Here is a 23,813-nt window from a genome sequence, read left to right as displayed (position 1 = left end):
AACTAGAGAAGACACACTGGTGAAATGGCATGCTCCATTCATTTCACCCTAAATCATTCTAATGTCTTCTAAACAGCTATCTGACTAAGCCTTTCTCCCATTCTCTCCTGTCATCACCCCCACCAGCAGGGCTAACAAATTACGGATATCAAAGTAACTCTTTTAGATAGAACTGCTATAGTTTGAATTACATTAGGTGATCTTACCATTTCCTCCTGCAGTCATGCCAGTTCCACTGCTGCACAGAGCCTGATATTCAGCTGGAAAAAATATTAAAATGCTTACTGGAATATTCTTTCTTAGCTCATTGCTTTTAACATCCCCATTTACAATATGACAATTAATTATTCGAATGAAATAACACGCTTTTCAACTCTTTGGAAAACATGAACAACCTCACAGTGTTCTAAACCTGTGAAACATTTTAGCAGATTCAGGGTCTGCATCTGCTTACGAAGATGGATGAGTAAAAACTTCACATGACGAACCGTGGCATTTAGGAATAGACATAAACTTCATGCTGGCCCTCCCACACAAATGAACCATAACATATTCACAGCAAGATTCTCCAGAACTCATATGTCCAAGTCCTTACTCAAGGTGCATACTCAAAGTGACCAGGAAACAAATTTTTTTCCTATAAATCTAGACCATATTTAACTCCATTTAGCAGGAGTCTCTTCAGGAATTCATAACAGATCAACTAACTCCTATCTGTTATCCTTAAAAGAAAGTAATATGTATCAAAGCACCTCAAATGTCTCAACTACTGCTGGGCTCAAGTTCTTCTTTTGAGTTCAGAACAATTAACATACTGAACTGACAGCCAGCTCAGCATTAATTGTTGCCATATAGGTCAACATCTTCCAATATATTTTCACTTTCATAACAGTCCAAATACCTACACTGCTAAAATTAATAAATATTAGAAATATTTATGGAATTAGCTGTCTTCTCTTTGAGGGAAATCACATGCAACACATCTCCCAATATTAACATAACCAGCAGATTAATGTGTACCCTTGCCTAAATCAATAATCACTGTCACTGTATGGGAAAGCAGACCTGCTCTGAACATGCATCAGCAAAACTTTCAGTCTAAAATGGCAGAAACTTTTGCAAAGAGCTTCTGAGGAGCACAGAGGGCAAAATGTCTTCCCTTCAGGAATTTTTTTCAGTCTCTCTGATAAAATGGTCCTCTCTAAGAAAGATCCTCTCCTTCCCTCCCCCACTTAAAGCCCAGAGAAATGCTACACTGCATCCTACATGAGATGGCATTTTTTTAATAATTGAAGAGGTGAGGGAAAAAAACACAGGAAAAATGGCTTCCACTTCTGTAAATGTTCTGCAAATGTAAATAAAATACAAAACAGAAGTCAATGATAGACAGTCCAACATTTGTAAAAGATTTCAACTCTACTGTACAATAGGGCCCACTGACATCATCAGAGGCTGTTGGAAAGGGTCCTTCCTATTTTTCTAACATTTCCTTGGTGTTTTGCTATTCTAAACAACACATCAAGTTATAAAATGGTCATCAGCAAGTTCCTGCTGAGGAGCTCACATCAGCTCAACCAGCCTAATTTGTTCCAACTGGTTATGTCTCCCTAATGCTTTCCATACAGCTATCAGTTAAAAAAAAAAAAAAGATTTAAAAGATAAAGCTAAAATTATTTTTGCCTACAAAGCAGATACCTTGTTAGTATGACACGCTTTTGAACTACATATCAAATGGCTTATTTTGTTTATATGCAGCAACAAATTTGCTGAGTGAAAAGAAACACTTAACAAATTTGGGCTTTCAAACTAGCTCCCTGCAGTCAGTCACCTCCACGAAACCAAGGTCACTGTTTACTGGCTTCATGGCAAGGACTGTGTCAGCAGAGTCTTATTGGAAGAAGTGCTTTCCTAAGAGCAGATCCCGCCCATCAGAATGATTAGGATTGCTTCCTTGCCAGAGGGAAGTTATGTTCCAGCCAACTTCACTTGGTGAGGATTTCAGTGACAGACTCAAGTATTCACAACCAACTTAACTGGACATTTCTTTGCGAGTCAACTGTCCACAGACTGGTTACTGAATAAATGATTTCAGATCTCTTGAAGGATATAGAATTCAGGCAGTAAACATCTCACTGGCAGGTGTACACGAAGATCTGAATCACGATTTTTCCATTAATAACTCCAGTTCAAAATTATATTTTTCGTTATCTACACCTACCAAAACAGAGTTCGCTTTTTGAAAATGTACTGTTTATTTTAACGTGTGTAACAACTCTGGAACCAGATATCATACTTTACTATTGCTTTAAAAAATCAGCTCCTATACTCTTACAACACGCAAAACAGAAGATGGCTCAAAATGCGTAACATTATACAACAATGTAACTCTCCTGATTTATTACTATAAAACTGCATTTTACCTTTCTAAAAACAGTTTATTGACTGAAATCTTAAATTATAAAATTACCAGTAAATATGCCATACCTGAATTTTGTGCTGGGCAGGGCTGGCAAGGCTCTCCAAAGGCATAGTCAGTGCTGGCACAGCAGCACTCTGACTTTGTAACTGCTCCCGTTAATGGTCTCACACATTGTCCTCTCTTGTAGCCACCGTAGCATGTGCTTCGCATATGTGTGTCTGAGGAAAGAAATCTCTCTTAATCCTGCCATAGCCAACTGCAGTCATAAATTATAACAAGTATTAACTGTAGCTCGGGTGTCATAAACACTGTAAAAGAGCTGTCAAAACAAAATATCTTTCACTGTTTCCCTATGCTTTTCACCCACCTATCCCCTTCCTCGACTCAGCACAGGAAATTCTTCTTCCTCATGCCCCCAGGAATTCAGACATACAAACTAGTTACTGCATTTAATGACTACACGTGCACTAGTGAATTACTAAGTGAATAATCACTTCTTAACCATGAACTAGAGAGAGGCCATGGGGAAAATGGACAAGTCTCTGCTCTTTCTTTGCTTTAAAAAAAAGAAAAACAAGGAAAAAAAACCAAGGAAAAGTAGCTTTGTCCCAGTACATATGATTTCAAATGTTTATGTCTTCAGGTCCATGGGTGACTTTTCTCACTTTTTAAAAACTGGTCCATAAATGGCTCTCAAGCACATTAGTATTTTAAAATCAAACACTGAGCTTGTACAGAAACAGACAGAAAATTAGGTACCTCCCACGTTAAAAAGAGGTGAAAGAGTAACTACATCTTTAAGCTTAGTGACAAATGAAAAATTTTACATTGACAGAAACAGGGCAAATTTTCACCTATTCAAAACTGTTACAGCACTAGTCACCCCTATGCTGTACAGTCTACCTGACCTTGTGATTGGAACCACGCATTTTTTTCACTTTAAATGCAAAGGAAATGAAAACAAGAGCAAAACAGGCTATTACAGTAAATACTTCAGAGCTATTAGTATCCACTGTAACTACTACCCACCAATCCATAAAAATATGGTCCATTCTACATTCAAACTTGATGTGTCCATCAGTCTGGCATTAATGTCTTAACATTGGTTAACTGTGACTCCCCACACATTAAGCTTGTCTTACCAACACAGACACGTCCGTCCAGTCCCACTGCAAGGCCAGGGAAACATTCACATCTGAAAGAGCCATCAGTGTTCACACAGCGCCCGTTCATGCATATTCCATCTGTCTCACACTCATTGATGTCTGTTGGAGAACAGAATGAGCTTTATTAGAAATTAAATTACATAGTTAACCAGTGCCAGTGTCAGTGCCTGGCTGAAACTCGCATTTGTGCAGCTTATTTTCAATGTATCCTAAAAAAATATCGAGTGTAAATGGAAACTAGTTCAAGTAAAGGTTTTGTTAGGAATAATAATTACTTCATTCCATGAAAGAGAATAAGAAAATGCAAAATTCAGGGGAAATAAACAGCACAAAACAATTTTGCTTCCCTTGGAAAGTGAAAAGGGGTTACATTTTCCTAAGTTGTTCCCAAGAGGTACATGTTCCGATTCAAGGATCATTCAGGCAAAATCATAATTGGAGGAAGGAGGAAAGTGTGACTGCTAACACAAAGGACTTATGTAGTATACAACAGGACATTCCCTTTCCATATTAACAGTTCATGCTGTAAGAAATCAGTCAAAATAGCAAATTGAACCTTTCATTCCCCACAAGGAGCCTTCACAGGGCCACCAAAGAATTTCCCTTCCTCCTGCTGCGAGTTCAGTTTTTGGAAGCACATCTGAATCTCCACAGTCAGACCCTGCCCTCAGTAGTGTCCCTCTGATGATCTGCATGACAATTGGGTTTTCCTATCAGATGCTCATTACAGCCCATTTTATAAACTCTCCATGAACAGACTGCACTCCAGCCTTGAAAGGAATTTGTTAATGATTTGAGCCCTGAGCAATTGCCCAGCACAAGCTGCCATCTTTGCCCAACAATGGTACATTGAACAAAAAGGCCCAGAGCAAGGAAATACAAGAATGAAGCCTTATAATATTAAACCATTACAAAGAGATGTTAAATTAGTAAAAAAATTATATAGGTTGTGTATCCTGTTAATAGTAAGATCATTCTCTAGGTGCAGAGAGCAAGTCATCATTTTAGAAGTGATTAAGAAAAGGAGTGTTTAAAATATTGTTTGGAAGTATGTATAACCTTCATAAAATAATCACTTCATAACAACTCTCCTTAATATATACAAGAGACAGTGTGTGTGACAATTTCCTTTTTTCTGACCTTAAAAGGGCAAATTGAGAATGAAACACCTCTGTGTTTTACTTAGTTTGTGTTGTTTGGCATAAAACGTGGCTTGTATGATCCAAGATTCCTTTTTCGAACTGCATTTTAAAATAAAAGCTATATTTAAGTACATGGGCTCAATGCATTTCTACTTCATCTTGCAATCTTTTGTTCTGTTTCAGACAAATCTTAATTGCTTTTCCCACTTTAAATTTAGCCCCTACTCAGTTTAGGTAAAAACAAAGTTAGGATTCAAAATGTGCCCATACTATTTAACAGTGTAGACAGTTATTTTGTTAGACAACACAGAACTCCTGAGATAGATAGATAGAGATTCCCCTAAAAGTGGGAAAAAAAATTAACTTTCCTTTTTTAAGGTTATTTATAGAAACAGAAAGGCAAAACTAATTTTCTTCTGTTTCCTGTAGTACATTTTTAAAAAAGACTTTGTAAGCTAGTGAAGGGTGAGATGTGCAATCCTTTGTCTTTTGCACTGATTTATAGATGTGTTGGAAATACTATTGTAGATTTTTTTAGAAAGATAAAGTGGGTCACTTAGGATGGTGCAGATCAGCTGAAAACCTGGTTTCAGTGAAGATGGGGTGAAAAGCCTCTGCTTTTACCAGGGCTGAGATTCCACACAGTAAATCAACTTCATACATAGGCATAAAGTCTAAATTTCTAACCTGGAGAAGGCTCTGCTGTCTTTTGTGGTAAAAGTCACTATTTGGACAATTTAAAATATACTCAACTTGGTTCTGGAAAACCAACTAATGGATTCATCCTCCATGTTCAATGAGTTTTTGCATTTTCTGCTTAGCTTGGTTAGTAGTGCTAGCGGGGTACAATAAGTCCTCTAATTTTAACCAGGAAAAATTTACTCAGACTACTAAACTACCATTTTCAGTTGCTTTGCAGAAGCTTTCAGTTTGAGGAATTTTTAATCTCAAGATGAAACAATAAAAGGAATAATGCTTCAAACCTCTGCCTGCTCCATTTAAGTGATTCTGAAATATCACCAGCAAATCACCACCGAAAAAAGCTAATGGTGAATAAGTTTAGCATGTTTTGTATTTCAGGGAATACACAAGACTATGGTGTAACATTCTTTTTTGGCATGTTATTTCAGAAAGTCTAAGTGGAATTTTTTTACCAGACAGCCAAGCATTTGCCCTGTACTTATACTTAAATTCCAATTTTGTGGAACTGCCAATTACATTACCCCCATCTTTGGGTTAGAAGCCCTTCTTAACAGTTGAAAATTTAGCCTACAGTGCATCAAATGAGATGGTTGCAGAAGCAACGAGCTGCACTCATATTCCTCTGTTGATCCCCTAAAGAGTTTGGCAAAAACACATGTTCAACTCCCTATCAGAATTGCTCAGGCAGGAAACCAATTTGCTGCAGAACTGTCAGTTTGTGCGCACACACATTCCCAACGTGCACAAGCACTCACTGCATGTGCAAGCATGAGCTTAGAGTTTAAACTTGTGTAAAATTTAATGCATGTACTTCATAAACAAACTGGGCTAAGGCAGTGTGAATAATGAGTGTTTCAGAGATTACCAGTTCTGTGGGACACAAGGTATTTACTCCGTACATTTGGCATGTACGGAAAGGACTTAATAAGGACAAACATCCAAATATACAGGAAAAGACACTATTAAGGATCAAACTTTTAAACTTTTAGTAACATGACTGGAGAGAGTTGTGCTCCTCTAGCCACTGAAGATCTGGGAATTGTTACATGATACTTTGGGCAAGTAGAAGAAAGGAGACAAATACGAAGTGGGTAAAAAGTGTAATTTGTGTGTTCAGGTCTCAAAATCTGGTTTGATTTTGACCCAATAGCAATTTTAACACATAATGAACGTTTGCATGCTCATTCATAAAGAACAAGGCTTACAGTAGGTGTTGAAAGGCAGTAGGAGAAATCCTTCATTTTACTATAAGGTCTGTTCCAAGTTTCAGTAGGAATCAGTTGAGTTCCCTGCAATTTTGGATACTTTTCAAATATTCCTCCTTTGATGCACAGAAGTAACATTTCTCTAGGGTCAGAAACCCCTTTTTGACTGTATCCATATTCCTGTTTAGCCAGGAGGCACATAAGAGAGGCTGTAAAGTTGAGTATCATCATGTTTTAAGCAGTCTGGTAGAGATACCATCTTCTTGGGTGGCATTTCAGTGCACAGACGGATGTAACAAAAAAAAAACAACCAACAAACAAAGAAACAAAAAAACAACAACAACAACAAAAAACCAACCAACCAAACAAACAAAAAACCAAAACAAAACAGAACAAAAAAAACAAACAAACAAACAAAAAAACACAAAACAAAAAACCAGGACCAATCAACCAAAACCCACAAAGAAATAATACAAAAAATACCAAAAGATACTCAAGGCAAAAATCAAGACAAGCATTTGGGCTGGGCTGAGTTTGCATCCATGAGTCACATCCCTGCTAACAACACAGAGCAGCCTGTACCAGGTCTGGTACAGTGTTTAATAAGCAAAAGGATCAAATTAATTCACCTTTCATGTCACAAACTCTCAAAACTGAATTACTTATTCAAACATTTACTTTTGTTATTGGTCCACAACAAGATGCTGCAATGTGGCATTTTTAAAAATTTGCTGAAGTGTAATCAAGCACTTTTTCTGCCTTGATTCCAAGAGTTAAAAGATTTTTAATTTTTCAAAAGAAAAACTGTAAATAACTTGGCCCACCACTTGTTTATTCCTTATTTTGACTTCTGCTTTGTGCCTGTAAATTTACTGAAGCATGAAGACTTACACACACAAAACGTGCAGTTTCTGATGGGACTGAACGGAAACTCCAGTGACATAACCAGTAACCAGGACGCTGCAGTGTCTCCCACAGGGGGGATTGCTGAGCTACTGCAGCAAATGGCAAAGACAATTTTGCTGTGGTGCTCATTCTGCACCTTGGTCACACAGAGTGCTGGCCACTCCTTGGAATATTGACTAGGAGGCAATGAGCCAGGATGCTTGGGTGGCCAAAGGCAGAAAACTTTAAAAGGCCAAACACAAAGTATGAGATATACTGGAACCAAACTGCAGGAGACTTCATAGGCTAAAAAAATGGAGTTTAACTAGGTCAGATCACACAGTCCTTGATTGAAGGATATTTCCCACTGGCTGGTTTGGGTGGTTGCTCAACACTGTGGAGAAGACTGAGTACTGTCTGCACAATGACAAATCATTCTAGCTGACTAAAAAAGCACATCTGATGAGAACTCTGCCCAGTACCTCTTGTTCCCAAAGATCACTGTAAGGAAATAACGTGATTCTTGAAGCTATCCAGAGAGATATGACTCACAAGCTTTGGGAGCCCATAATTTATTGTGCTCACCTGTGCAATAGCGTCCATCAGATGCCAACTGGAACCCTGGTTTACAAATGCATTTAAAACTGCCATCTTCATTGATGCACATCCCATTGAGGCAAATGTTCCTTATGCTGCATTCATCCATATCTGAAAATGTACATGATAGACATAACACTCACAATGTTGAAGCAAAAGAACTCTTAGTAGTTATATCCAAAAGATAAACCTTAACTTCTTTCTTAGTTGTCAGAGGTACATGATAATGAGAAACATATGATGGGACATACTGCACTGTCCTAGAGGATGTGTCAAAGCAGTGACTCCATTTTTCATAATGAATCATTAACATCCAAAAAGAGCAAAGAGAATGAAAAACAGATGAGAAACTGGACAGTTTAACTGCCAGTTGGTAAAAGCCATCAAAAAGTGAGAAAGGATGTAATTGAAGAGGGTTTGCAATGTTAACCTAAATAGAAGCTATGTTAGAAGCAGCCTCCTGTTTGAAATGGTAAACACAATTTTATGTTACTAAGAAGACCTGGAAGGGGAGGAGTGAACATTTGGGTTTGGAGTGAAAACTTTTGTAACCTCCATTGGATGAGTCTAAGATTTATGATGTGGGAGAATTCCCAGCACTGTACTTGAGCATGCATTCTGTGGGCACTGTCATCCTCAACTTCCATTTAAAATAAAACCTGCCCCTTCCCCAGATTTAGCATGACAGGCCACACAGGAGGATACTTACTAATTATAGCTTCATAATAGCATTATATTACCCCTCTGACCTAATGAGGTAGCATGAAGGATTCAAATAGGAAAAGGTGGAGGTCTCACATACTGCTATTCTGAACCCTGCACAGTTACTCACACAATGGGAAAGAAAAAAAATAGGCAAGTACACAGAATTCTGTGCTTGATTTGAGTAAGCTTTTATATCCTCTTAGTCTTTACTTTGTCCTGGCACAAATGAAATCAGTTTTGGATGCTACATCCCCAAAAAAATCAGCACTATTCACCAGTTTCATCTGAAGGAATACACGCAGTTACATTAAGGTATGGCACAATGCCATGGTCTTTTCTGATTAGTGTGTGTGTACATGTATTCCTAAGAACAAAACTCGATGCATTACAATGCCAGAGATGAAACTGTTTCATAAGTGGATGCAACAGACATTCTGGCAGCACATGCAATGGAATTAAAAATGTTTTACCAGACTGCCGATGTCCTGGTTCTTATTACTATTAGCACATGGTATTTGGTGGGAAAGGAAGAAATCAGCATAAGGGGTTTTTTTTCCCAAATAGACTCATTTCCAAATATATTTAGTCAATGTACTTTCATTATAACATATTTAAAAAGCAGCTTATAGTGCTAAACTGTATCTAAAAAAGAGTCAGGAAAAACAGAGTCTTAAAATGTCTGTCTCTACCAAGGATTAACAGAATCACTACTAGCACATAAAATCACTGGATCATAATGACATTACAATATATTCAGAATCGTGCTATTTTCCTTAATATTGCAGCTGTCTTGGACAGAAATTACACTTCTAGACATGGTGTGTTTTCTTTTTACTTACAGGCTAAGTCAGACAAAAATAATTTATGATTTAAAAAAAAATCGTGTATCTATCCCAACCAAGAATTTTGGCATTAAGTCTTTGAGCTGAATCACTGAGATAATATTCTGCCAAAAATGTTTCTAAGAACAGTGCTTGAAATTCTTTTAACGTATGAATAGATCATTGGGAACCCTCCCAAGGACCTTGGGAAGCATGATAAAGAACATTCTTCTTTTTTCCCCCTTTACTAAAGGTCTGGGAGGTAGGAACACATCAATTATGTTTACAAATTTTTCTTAAAACAGTTTTTATAGGTCAGACCAGACTGCATCTACATAAAACACATTGCTAGTCACCCAGTAAGATCCCATAAAGCATGCTGTAAAACACACAGTAAAATCAGGCAGCATGTGACTCGTGCTGTGTTTTAAAATGTACCACTCCCATCAAAGAAACTGCATTTTGTGATAGTGGTATGTGCTATTTCTCCTGCTGGACAGACATCCCGCTGAGGATTGCCAAGCCAAGGCTCCAGAACTGGCTGCAAAAGACATTTCACTTGCCCTCCCAGATACAGCAAAAGGTATTTAGAAATCTGATTCCTTGTTCCTTCCCTTCCCCCACCAGAGGTCCTTTTCTTTTTCATTGACATGAATAACCTCTTGCAACTGTAATTACTGATATGGAATAACTTCAGAAAAGTCTTACCTTCACAGTTTTTCCCATCAACTGCCACTTGGAAGCCAGCATTGCACACACAGTGAAAACTGCCATCTGTATTTATGCATCGTCCATTATTACAGATACGACCATTCTGTAAACATTCATCAATGTCTGAAAGCCAACCGAAAAGAAAAATAACATTTGGGGGGGGGTTTCATTTTTATACTCAAGAGGAATTTTTCCTATTTCCCCTTCTCTTAGGTTTTTAAACCTACATGGAAACTATATTCACCTGAAAAAAGATTTATTTTGATTTCCATAACTCAATGTTATGGGGGTGGAAAATGTTCATCAGCTTGAAATTTCAAGTTGCTGTGAAAGAATTTCAGTGAACAGTACCCTGCAGCTTTCTCAAACAAGAATCACAATTGTTCGGGGTTTTTTTGTTTTTGCTCATCATTAAAATATTTTTGCTGAACTTTAACTTAACAGTATCTAACTACTTAAGAAAAGATGGGGGAAAGCTTGTCTTTTGCTGCTGCTTTGTAAGATAACAGGAAAGTTCAAGACTTTCCCACCTCAGAAGATATTTCTCCTGCTTATTTTATATTCGAAACATCAGATCCTCATTTCCCTCTCTCTGCAGGAGGTGCTTGGCAAGTGCTTTGGAGGACCTGAATAGTGATATCACACGAGGCTGGCAGCTCTCCCTCTCCTCCAAAGGAGGGGAGAGGAGATGCTGAGACAGACTGTCTAGACATTTTTCAGATTGCTCAGTATTCTCCATCAAGGCCTGGACCATCTCCCAGAGATTCCTGCACACAGGGGACTCTGCTCACAGAGATCACAACCAGCCCATGTAGATCAATCTATCATGCAACCACGCTGTCTTCCCAAACATCCTGGGGGTGCCCCTCCCCAAACCCTCTCCACAGAAACTGCTGTGCTGCAGGAAGAAGCAGAGCACAGGGCATCCTCCTCAATGTCCCTGCTCTCTGAGCACCTAAGGAGAGGGAACTGATGCCCCTCGAAATTGTGAACTTATATTTGCCTTCTTAGCAGGGTGGTAGTTCTGGGAAGCTGCTAAGAAACCCCTGAAAATAACTGTTTTGCAAGCAAGCAACCAAGCCAGCAGGGGCAAGAGCTGCTTGATGAGAGCTCGGGGCACTGGCAGCTTCTAGCAAAAGTGTACAGACCCGATAAACATCCCCTCGTTGGATAAACAAGCGTCATCAACCAGCAATGCATAAAAGTGAGCTTCCTCTCTGCTCAGTCCCCTTTCCCCCCCACTTTTCTGGCACCTGGTTGTACCTGAGCCTGGCTTCAGCTACCCTACCAGCTTTCTTCCTTAGGACAGTTAACATGCCACAAGATTTTTTCTGGCCCTTTAATTTTTAGAGTTGGTTAGGTTTCGTATTTTCATTCATCTGATGCCATCTAAATTATGGTGCAGAAAATTAACACTGAATCTCATTGCTCTTTATATACACACAAGCTGATCAGAGTCCCACTACTAGTCTGACACATTTCTAATTTTCAAAATATGAAATAACATCATGATCTTTTTTTCCCTCAGAGAAATTTGCAAAAAATCAAAGCCCTTCTTTCACTGAGATATCCATAACTTCTGTCATCTCCATGTAAGACCTGAGCTCCTCTTCTCAGAAATGTTGAGCAGATTACAGTAAGCAATTAGCTATTAAAGCTTTGACTCCCACACATTCATAGCTAATGGATCTTTTTTGGAGGTCCATTTTATATCCCCTCTTCTGCAATTGAGAAGCATTTTTTTGTTTAGATTACTAATCACAATGTGACAACTTTATTCACCTGTGTCTCAAGATATTCATTCAGCCAAACTCCTATTAGAATTATAAGGGATCCTAGTAACAGTTGAGTCAGTAGCTTGTGATACAGACTGCAATGTTTAATCATTAATCAGAGTCATCATGCAGAAAAAAACCTGCCCTGGAAGCTTGGAGCAAGGAATAGATAAACATCTGGTCATTATGGAGACTTTGTTTTTCAAGATCAGACGTAAGGAATACATTTGCAAAAGCGTATCAGCACAGACATATTTGTGCATGCAAAAAAATAAAATCTCAGCATCCAAAGTAGTCATGCAAAGTAATTTTACAGCAAATGCTGATTTTGGCAGGCATCAGTGCTATATCCACATTTTGCCAAATGCACCCCACTAGCCTTTTTCTTTTCCTTACACTGGTCCTAAAAATTCCTTCAGAAAACAAAGATTCTGCACATCGCAGCATTTTCTGCACTGCCTGTCAAGCAAGCACAGTTCCCATAGACTGCAAAGGAACTGCTAAGTGACCACACTTAAATGCCATTAAGCTACTGGGCTTCTGACAACCATGTGTTTGTGTAATGAATCAGTCAAATTAAAAGCCTGTGACAAAAATGACTCATGAGTAAATTCATCACGGCTGAGACTCCACTTCAGCACTCCCTCACCACTAGTCAGCTGAACTATGAAGATGCTTCCGCAGCATGGCTGTTTGGCAGCAATTAGGTCAAACCCTCCCAGCAACATGCAGCAGTAGTGCTGGCTCTGCATGTCCTCCTGGGCTGCAGTAAGCTTCTGTACCACAAATACCTTTCTGATTCACAAAAGGAAGAAAAAAACGCACACTAATACAGATAACTTTCTTCTGGCTTTTCAGAAACTCTCTACTCCAGAATGAGTGCATGCTCTGTGCCCTGCACCCAGCCCAGAAAGCAAAATACGAAGACAAGCTGTGACTCTGAGCATTCAAACATCCTGTTTCATTTAGACGCTTCATTTCTTAAGAACTATCAAAGTAATCCTTCATTCCCCCACCAGAAGTCTCTCATTATGACTTAACTATAAAGGACTGCATCACTTTTGCAGCTGAATTCCCATCCCAGGACAGTTGGGAGCAACAGGCCCCTGACAGAGGGTTGACTACTGAGGAGCTATGTGCTCCCCACTCCCATAGGAAGACAGGATGAAACCCATCATGACTATTGTTGAGCCTGATCTTCAAAATAACACTAATGAGGATTCTACAGCTTCTCTATCTAGACTTTCCCCAGTGTTTCACTACTTTTCCATATCTTATTTAAGTTTTCATTGACATAATTTATGTGTAGTTTATTCTCTGACAGTGAGCAGGGACAACACTGCAGGGGCACTGAAAGACTTATCTTTCCCCCTCCAACCCTTTTAGTCTTCTAACAGTCTTTTATAGATAAAAGGTTTCTTCAAAGAAGGGATGTTTAATTGTCCTTGAGATCCTCTAGTAGCAAAAGAAAAAATTTCTCAGTATTTAAAAAAAAGAAAGTATGTCTTTTCCACTTCAAAGCCACAAATGGTGCCAAGATACTTTTAGCACAAGACAAAACCCGTCTGTGAACAGCAGCTCCAGCAGGTTAATAATTTTTACTGCCATATCTGATCTTCTTTTTAAAAAAACCCTCATATTTAACACATCTGTTAAGAACTATTTTCCCTCCTAGTATGTATACAATAGTACAGACCAGGCTATAAGGCCATGATTTACCTCTGCACTCTGTTCTTGTGGCTGTGCTCTGGTATCCGACACGACACTGGCAGATGTAGGATCCCGGGGTGTTCACACAGTCTCCACCAATGCACGGACTCCTCTCACATTCATCAATATCTGCAGAACAGAGACAATATATTTTTATTACAACACTGCTTGAAAGTTATTCGTGCCTGTAGGGGTATTTTATCATTTTGTAGTTGGACAAACAGTGTCCTTCACTCCGAAAGAAAAGCGGACACCACAGAATTCCTAGGAAAACGATCCCACATTCTAAGCTAAGAAGGAGCTGGGAAAAAGAAATATTCAAAAAGACAAGATATTGCATGTGTGAGAGGTAAAGGCTTCAATCCTACATCTCCACATTCCCAGCCACACTGAAGACACAGATTTTGATAGAACCAAAATCTTGCCTGTAAGAGACAGCTAATACTTGCTTCCATCATCAAGCTCTTGCTAAGTTCCAAAATTAAGGGTCTCAAGAGCCCAACAAGATACTCCTCAGGAGCTGAAAGAGGACTTGTAAATCTTACTGAGCCCCATTTTATGATTTCTTTTTAACAATAGGTCATTACATACTCAAAGAGCTACTAGCATTTTAAAAAGATTGTTTTCAATCATTAATAAACACGTTATAGTTGTAGGCTAGTAAAATAAGAAATCCTTGCTTCTGTACAATTTTGTAACAAGTTACAAGACTTGCTAAATACTGTCTTAAAGGCAAAACTGTTGTAAAAGTAAGTTTGCCATTGAAATCAATTAGTCCTTGGAAATCTATTTACTGGAGAGTTTTTGGAAGGGGGACTGTTTTATTTATAGACCCTAAGTTGTTACACTGTGTGGAGAACAGGGTTTTTTTCCTTTAAAATATATTCCTCTCTGTGATTTACAGCAGAAAACCACATACCAATGCATTCCCCTCTACCATCCAGTTGGAATCCTTTGTTGCACTCGCAGCGGTAGCTCCCAGGAGTGGGAATACAACGCCCATTAAGGCAGAGATGTCGGTATGTTTGGCACAAGTCAGTTAAGTTCACCGGCAAGATCACTGAAATAACAAGAGTAGAAAAAACATTTTAATGTTCATCTTAATAATTTCTGGTAGCCTGCAACTTGTGCAGCATTTTCCATTAAAAGTCAACATTTGCCTTCCATTGTAATGTGAATTACCTAGCAAAATGGCAGAGAGAAGATGACACTTTGACTCCTAGAGATTTGTCTGAAAACAGCTAACCATTGCTGATCTTTTCATTGCAGCAAGTCTGAGTCTCTTCTCCTGCCAAAGAGGACCAAGTCTGCTCACAGCCAGAGATAAAGTGGGTATGTGGCACTGCAGGGACTCTACTAAAAGCCTAGAGTAGCAAAGAGCAGGCAGACTGGTTATTTTCATTTTCCCAGATAGCAGAGTGAGGAGGGCAGGGATAGCCCTGGGAGATATCCCTATACTGTCTTTGGCAGGCAGGCGTGAGCTGGCTCTGTCCCTGCTCCCAGCTGACCAGAAGCTGTGCAGCTACGTCAGTGCCGTGTCAGGCCTGAGCTAACATACTTTGCCTCTCAGGCTTATTAGCTCAGCTTGGTGCTGAACCAAGACTAAATAGTTTCAGCTGGTGCCAGTGCAAGCAGAGATTGCTTGCATCTGCACAGAGCACAGGCAAAATCAGCTTCTGTTCACTCGGAAAAGAGTGTGGCTATGCCAAACGATTTCAGGTGGCACATGCCTACTGCAGACTATATGGGCATGAAGTAAATTCCCTGAGCAAAGGACAGACCAAGGAATATATTGGTAGTCTGCTCTGGCTTCCTCCTTGCTGTCAAGAAAACTAACACACTCACGTGTATCACTAAAGTTCTTTCTGCACATTGGGTCAGTCTCACTGTCCAGCAGAATAGTATTTTTATCAGTACACTTCCTCCCTGGCCAAGTGAGGGTGAGAAAAACAACCTGAAAGAAGCTGCTTTCTCCCAGACAAGCTCTTTAATGTAAATAACTTTCACAACCTAGTCAAAGAGCTATTCACATCCCTCAATGCTGACAAGCAGCAAAACTTATAATAGCCTCAGAACAACAATAACGTAACTACTACAATATGTGAGCTGCAGTAAAGACAGTGAGAATGTAATTTTTGAATTCTATCTCAACAGGGAAAACACAAGGTACACTTAGCATAAGATACATGGTAACAGGCTCTGATTAAAAGGATATCCAGAGACTACACATCCACGTGAAGTAAGCAAAAGATACCAACAGCCGAAGGGAGCATGCTGCTACTGAGAAAAGCATGTTTTTAAAGAAGTTAAATGCACACAGTGCAAGGAAAGGTTTTCTTTCTTTCTTACCATGAGGTGGTGGAGCCCGAGATGGATAGACAATTTCTGGCTGTGGAGGAGGGAAAACACCAGGAATGAGTGGTGGAGGGATGACGTCAGGACGGGCCGGAGGAAGGTCAGGTCTTGCTGGCAGCAGAGCAGCTACTGTGCACAACTTGCGATACTCATCTGAAACATGAAAAAAGAAGTCCTGCTTTAGACTCTTGCAGCCTTTCCATTTAATCCAACTCTCCCCCTTTTTGTGGTGCTTCAGATTAGCAATAACAAATCTTAAATAATTTGGAAAATGTGAGTCTGTATGTTTTCTTCATAGTAATGAGCTTTGTTCTGTGAACTGAGTCATTAATGCACAGATTCTCAACACTAGGTGTCCAAAGACTGCTGGTAAAAAGGTAACATAACTGACATCCCGGATAGGAAATGGAACAGTGAGGTGGGGACCTGATCTTAACCTACTTAGTCTTCTTTCAAGCAAAGTCTTTAGTGAACTCAGTGTGAAGTTTACCTAAAGAAGGACTTTTGGATTTGATCCCAAGTTAATTTAATAGAAAGCTTGTCACAGAGTTAGAAAAATACTTAACAGGGAAAAAAGCCCAGTTTCAACTGGATTTCTTAAAAGTTAACCTCCTAAAACAAAAAAATATAAATATAAGCAATGAGGCAAAACCAATTAGAGAATGAATACACTAACACTATTTCCCTGTGAAAATTAAGTTTGCCAACAAAAGCAGAAACCAAACGAGGTGCAGTCTAAGGAGTGTAGCCAAGGAGAAACCAAGTCAGATCCACATGATATTAATTCTTTTCCACATGATGGGAAAACTATCTATTTTGCTGTAAGCACAGTCAATTCTGAGTGTGATGCATTCTCCTATTGTTTATCTCTATTAGTGGCATCTGCCCTACTGCCCCACTTTTCCTCCTGCCCCCGACTCTTTTGTTTTTGGTAAGTGTGGTTTTGGAACTTGTGATCCAAAAAATGCACACAGAGTATCACAATTAAAGACCACATTTCCAGCTGACCTAATTCATGTTCACAATTCATGTGTACACAAATAACTATTTGTGAAGCCAATACCTTTGAACTTCAAAATTTAAAGTTTGTGGCACAACGGGGGAGAGGAATTACATAATAAAAAAAAATTAATGAATTCCTGAAACAATATAAAAAATGAGAACTGAAAAATAAGGTAAATGTTAGGACAACTAAGCTGGATATTTCAGCCTTCAACACTTTCATCTCACTTCTGCTTCCACCTGTAATACACATTAGAAGCTTTTCCTGAATGACAGAGGATTTGTTAAATAAACATTGTAGCCTTCCTTAAGTTATGCTTTTCCTGATTATGAAATCTGCATTTATTTAATGCTCTTAGATGATCAGTTTGTTTCATGTGTCACTGCATTTCCCTCTATTGTTCCTTAATTTTAGTCTTTAAATAGTGTCAGTGGTAAGCCCTATTATTCCACATAAACAATTCTTGTTATGTTATACAAATAAATACAGTGCAAGCCTTTTTTATTGCAACTTTACTCTCCATGCATAATTTCCAGCAATAAACAGTCTATTTTATAGTAGCAAGTGGATCTGCTGCCCACATCGAAAATGCAACTGCCCAGTTACATTATGCAGTTAGTGCTCCCCTTTATATTGCAGTAAATTTCCATTTCAGAGTTAGAGAGACTTTGGGCCACTGACAGCTCTAAATTCCTCGTCTTGCTTTCTCAGGATACGCTAAGGAAGGAATAACTGAACTTGATTAAATAATGACAGCAATACCTTAAATACATGTAAAGCCTTACAAAGAATTTCAAAGCACTTTTGAAAAGAGTAATTTACAGTGTCAGTTTATATCCCAAGTCAGAAATAAAACCAAAAAAAAAGTGGCATGTAACCCTGATCTGGAAGACCTTGCATGGATTTATGAGTCAGGAAGTCCTGGGTTGTAGCTCCTTCTCCATGACGTCTCAGTCTGCAGCTTTGGCCAAGTTACTTTACTTTTCCACCCAGTTTATTCACCAGTTAGATACGAATAATTAGAAAGTATGTAAAGAAAACAAGGAACTGTGTTAAGACTAAAAGCTTTCTCCTTGTCTTCCTATTTCACATGATTATCAATAGATTACACTATTTTTTCAGCATTATTCTAGCCAGTTTTGAAATTTCAACATGTTTAAATATTATTAATAAGGCAGTGACAGAAACAGAAAGGCTTCCAAGAATTCTGACTGTAGATTTCTGCTCTAGTACTATGCAGTTGCACTCAAAAGATTAAAAACAAGAATAATAAAGACTCCCATATATGAGCTCTGACAATGTCTGAGTTACACTGCTATAGTGTTACAATCCCTATTCCTCCCTAAACTCGGCACCTCTCTTGACCTCCCTCCCATCCTGAAATTTCTTGTATTTTCCTTTTCTAAAGCATTTCATTAGGTCTCCAGTCCTAAACAGTGTCAAAAACATCTTCCCTCCACTCCCTCACACTGAGTTTCACAATCTGCTCATCATCTTCCCTCAGTTCAAGTCGCACGTTATCTGGGGATCTCAACACACAGGGAGGCAACAAAGTAAAGCACATTTTGGTAGCAGACAGAAGCAACGTTCTCTGTCAAATTTCAGGAAATATATGGCATCTCAGAAAGCTTGTCATAAGGAAGGAAAAAACAGTTTCCCAAGGAGAATGAAACCGTAGAGGGAATAGGGACCTATTAGAAGGCTCTAGAGCAAGTAACTTGATCATGAAGAGGATGTTGAAAACAAAATCTGAACTAGGTAAGGTCAGAATAAATACGAATTAGCAACAAGTAATTGTTTCTGTCTGCTTGGTGTAGCCTCCTGGGGGTCCTGAGTAACCTGCCATAGGAGGCTTTGCTTGAGCAGGGTGGGTTGGACTGAACAACCTGCCAAGGTGCCCCTCAGCCTCAACCATTCTGTGCACTCTTTAATGAAAACATTACTGCTAAAAGACAGTCAGCATTCAGCAACACTGCCAGGAACTCAGGTGGATTCTTACCGGTGGATCTGATGGGGCACATTTCGGGAGCGCTGGCTGGACTGGAGGACCAGCACCGGCCGCTGTCGCAGCAACACTGCATCTTGGACATGGGCTGGGGGAGCTGATTCCCACAGCGCCCGTTGCTCAGGGTGGAGAAGCAAAATCCAGGACGCACGTCTGCCGAGAGAAAGGAACGGATATATGTAATCATCCAGTGAGGAATGGGACTTTCACTAAAGGGAAATGTCCCATTTTTCTTGACAGATTTACATTATCAATGACACAGCCCTTACAAGGTTACAACCACCAGAAAACAAAAGGCAGAAAAACAGAAAAACCTAGATAATATTTGGGCTGCTTTGGATTCAGGTGTAACACCTCCTGTGAGAAAGCTGCAGTGAAATTAGGAACAGGAATGAATTAAGGGAGGCAAAAATACAATGGAAGCATATATTCAGTACATAATAAGACTGTGTCCCTAAAGAAAAATTGCAGTGTCATGTCTTTTAAAGATAGTACCAGATCAGTTCAGTCTAAGCCTTGATTTGAAAGCCACTGAAGTACAGCAATAAATTCACAGCATCACAGCTCTCAAAGCATTACTTCATTTTTCATTAGTCATGGTTTCCCCAGCTGAAGTATGTAGTGATTTGACAAGATATAGGCTTGCAGGCAGGAAAGAGCAATACAGCTTTAACTGGTGCCATCACACTGTTTATGGAGATGTGCTGGCTTCCTGTCTGAAAAGGATAAGCACGTGCTGTGCAAAGAACATCCTGTACTCAGATTTTATATACTCAGCTCTAACAACACTGCACAGAGATCCCCCAGCTTAGCAAAGGAAGAGAAAATGCGGATGGAAGAAAAAAAATCATAAAAAATAATCTTGTGATACCATCTCAAGCTTTGAGGAATTGTTTCACAATATGTCACATCATGTCAAACTCAGTATAAGCTGTGATGTGATTTGATGCTGCATGATAAACCAGACCAAGTTTGTTTCTAACATATACAAATATTTGCTGTCAAAATGTAGTGGAAAAAGTTGCACACATAATCTTACAACAGTAGACATCATTTCCAAAAGAAACAGTACCTCAATTATCCAGAGTATGGTGGATTCATCTGTCTATTACCAGTGCTTTCCAGAATTTACTAGCTATTCACGAGGTTATAAAAGAAAGCATGGAAGTTTCTTACTATTTTTGAGGCAATTGACATATAGTGATATGTTGGGAGAGTCTGTGATGATTCTGCTTTTTGTTAACTGGAACCCTGAACATGGATATTACTGACAGTATAGCTAAAAGAGTCAGATGGCCTTTGTTTCCAAACTTTAGTTAGGTCACTCGTATTATCTTATGATGATAATAGATAGATAACAGAGGGAAAAAAAAAATCTACTCTGTTCTACTACTGGTCCTCCATTTTCTCCTGGTACCCAGCAAAACTGCCACAAACATTTACTCCTTCATCCACCCTTTTAAAAATCAAATAAAGCTCTGATGCAAATTGTTGGTGAAAAGGAAACTGTCCTCCAGTATACCTGGAGAGAGATTCAGATGCTTGGTGTGATGATGGAGTGGATGGCAAGGAAGGAAGTAATCTAACAGACCCCATCATCATCCTCTGTAATTCATCTCTCTCAGTTTTGGTCAGCACCGAGTTTTGTAACATTTAAAAGCAGCAATGGGAAAAAGTGGAAAAAGAATCTACATGGGATCTGTGCAAGCACACAATGTACCAGGAAGAGGGAAGCACACAGCAAACATCTTTGTCTACTTACAGGTGTAAGAGTGTGCCCAAAAGCCACATCATTTTCAGAAAAAGACAGTAAGGTCGTAAGAAAAATATAAAATCTTTCCTTATGCATAATGTGGTTATTTTTACTTCCTTTTTTCCCCTTTCATTTTCATTTTCTGTTCCAAATGGTAAAACATACAAATATGGGCAAGAACAGCAGGAAACAACATTTTCACTGTTTCATTTTTAATATTTTATTATTTTTACTAAAAACATAGTCTTTTGAAAAGGCAAAAAATCAGTGTGAGAATAACTTTCAAGAAAAAATTGTCTCTTAAAAAAAATATTTAAAAAGGCCATCAAAAAGTAACACAGACCAAACAAATTTATGCCAGCTGGAAGTATGGGCAGCTTTCTTCACAGCATTCTTTGTGTACTCGGGTTGAGATGCCCCACTCTTGTTTCTGCTCTTCAGCTCTAGGAGATATTATCTTTGCTTTGTCTATTCTAATTTCTAAGGTTTGTAATAATGGAACTCCCAGTTCTCCCTTTGGACGTTTGGCCCCAGTGCTGCTCAGTTTGAGTCCCAGAAGGGATACATTTCTCAGAAGCACTTCCTCCTCTCAAACAGAACAGACACGTTCAGCTAACACTTTTCACTTAAGACAGGCATTTTGTAATTAAAACAAGATTACATGCTTTGCCCAACACTACTGAAGATTTGGGCTCTGTTCTCATGAATATGACAAGTATGCAGTCTGCATATTAGACACGAATCCAAAATATCTGCAGATAATTAATAGTGCTTCCCATTTAGCACGTTTTGCCTTAGACACAAAGCCAAAATGTTAATGATGGCTCATAGTTTGGCATATTATTTATCACATCTTGTCATCATTTAAGTCCCCAATTCTTTAGCTGAACTACTTCAGCCTACAAATACAGGGGGTAAAAAATGCTGGAAAAATGCAGGAATATGGGTGTGAATGCTGGGTAGTTCTGACTGAGTGGTGACTATAAAAAGCAAAAAGCAAATGCAAGTTGTGCATCTCTAGAAATTTTTTGTTACAGAAAGGCGAGTCTCCTTTATAAATATTAAGTGCAGGGATCAATCAATGATTTAATGATCCATAGTCATTTAGTAGTTATTAATCTGAAGCAATAAAAGCAAATCCCACTGACATTTTAAGTGCAGAGTATGGATCAAATCTAGAAAAATGCTGTTCTTGATGATGGAAGAAATGCTGTTCATTACTTACAACCTGTAGAAATTGAATGGCACCATTCAAAATGAATCATAACCCAAACTGTTTCCAGATCTCTCGGGCAGGTTAATATAATTTGGTACTGAACTCTGCACAGTTCGGGATTTTTTTTCAATTTTTTTCCAAAATTATTTTCTACCAAAGGTACTAAACACAGGATGCTTTCTTGAACCCCAGTGCTGGCACTGCCTCTGAGCCTTTAAGGTAAGCAAGCTAAAACTGAGGAAATAAACCTTTAATTTGATTTTTGCCCAAAATTCAGAACTGGCATTGAAAAAAGAAATTCCTGCACGAAAATGAGAAATAAATAAATTAACTGAATACTAGACCTGCCTCAGAGCAGGCTGCTTGCTTCCCAGAAGGAATAACTGCTAACACTGTTCTTTCATGGCTGTAGCATTGCGTTAATTCCCATAGTTTATTGGTGCCTGGTCTCACCAGTGTTGGAAGACAGGTTCAGCTCTGCCACAGTGAAAACCTGAGAGAACAGCCCTGCCAAGTCATCAGCATCATGAAACCACATACAAATGTCCCATACCCAGTTTATCACACTACTTCCTTTAATGAAAAATACCTGTATTAGGATCGTAACTGCTGGAATGCAAATTTGCTTTTCTAAGTGATTGCTGAATATAACACGGACTACATCAAAGACAAACAGGAGAGCAGTAACATCAAGGGGATGGGTTAAACAAGTTCTAAGGCAATAAATATGGCATAACAGAAAAAATGCAGTAAGAAAAATGAAAGGGAAGGTCACAACGAACAGGGAAAGAAGAAACATTCTGCAAATGGAAAACTCACTTCAGAATATATATACAGGCACATGATGTATTTCTGTGTAGAAGGATTTCAAGATTGCAAGCTGAAATACATTTCTGGTACACTGTTAGCCATTTTAGATATTCAGGAATGTTTGTAACACCTATTGCTTAAAGGATTGTACTCACCTATGCATTTTAAGCCATCAGGAGCTGTATAAAACCCTGGAGGACACTTGCAGAAGTAACTGCTTACTGTGTTTGAACATTCTCCTCCATCACAGATTCCAGGAATGGTGCTGCATTCATCAATATCTTCAAGGCAAAAAAAGATGCAGGGGAAAGTTAGCTAAATTAGTTCTGGCACAAGAATAGCTATTTTGTAATTAGTGTTAATGATCAAATTCAGTGTGGTCTGAGACCCCTCTTAACTTACACACTAAGGGCATAATCAGCAGTTTTGAATCAGCATCTTCTGTTAGGCATCTTATAAACAGAAATGAAACAGAACCAAAGAAAATATTGTATCTGTAAATTGCTAAAAGCCAAAGACTTAGTTTTACTGTTGAATAATGACGGATGAAAATCTTAAACTGCAGAGGAGATTTACTAACTGTAAGTAAAGTGTAACCCCTTCAGTTTGAATTCTACATACTAGAATTAAGAAAAGTCTGTTGGGACCATAGAATAAACTGTGCAATGACTACAGTGATCAGGATCTTAAGTTATCTCCAGCAGCACAACAGTCTCCTGGTAACATACTGAGGCACCAGTTCAGTACAGACTCAAAGGGAAGTGCAGCACTTACTGAATGGCCCTTCCTTCTCACTGCACTTGGTTTTTGTCTTGGAAATCCCTCATATAAAA

General features: G+C 38.8%; 1 protein-coding gene across 6 annotated transcripts in view; it reads right to left on the bottom strand.

The window, feature by feature from the left end:
- Positions 1-23,813, bottom strand: part of FBN1 (fibrillin 1) — a 148,613-nt gene that overhangs the window by 62,924 nt on the left and 61,876 nt on the right. For all 6 annotated transcript variants that reach the window (XR_005566766.1, XR_003542735.2, XM_039390052.1 and 3 more), the window contains exons 9-18: positions 23,136-23,261; positions 19,196-19,354; positions 16,188-16,346; positions 14,758-14,898; positions 13,848-13,967; positions 10,351-10,476; positions 8,105-8,227; positions 3,562-3,684; positions 2,485-2,637; positions 207-260 (exon numbers count right to left, since the gene is read on the bottom strand). Coding sequence is in view for 4 of the 6 variants with exons in the window: in XM_039390052.1 (XP_039245986.1) it covers positions 207-260; positions 2,485-2,637; positions 3,562-3,684; positions 8,105-8,227; positions 10,351-10,476; positions 13,848-13,967; positions 14,758-14,898; positions 16,188-16,346; positions 19,196-19,354; positions 23,136-23,261 (1,284 nt within the window). In the remaining 2 variants the exon portion in view is untranslated. The remainder of the gene's footprint in view (positions 1-206; positions 261-2,484; positions 2,638-3,561; positions 3,685-8,104; positions 8,228-10,350; positions 10,477-13,847; positions 13,968-14,757; positions 14,899-16,187; positions 16,347-19,195; positions 19,355-23,135; positions 23,262-23,813) is intronic.

Source organism: Pipra filicauda, unplaced genomic scaffold, assembly GCF_003945595.2.
Source record: "Pipra filicauda isolate LSUMZ 115617 unplaced genomic scaffold, ASM394559v2 scaffold7_size6619720_pilon, whole genome shotgun sequence".
Taxonomy (NCBI): Eukaryota; Metazoa; Chordata; class Aves; order Passeriformes; family Pipridae; genus Pipra; species Pipra filicauda.
Note: the sequence above shows the minus strand (reverse complement) of the source record. Positions and strands in the feature narration are given on the sequence as shown.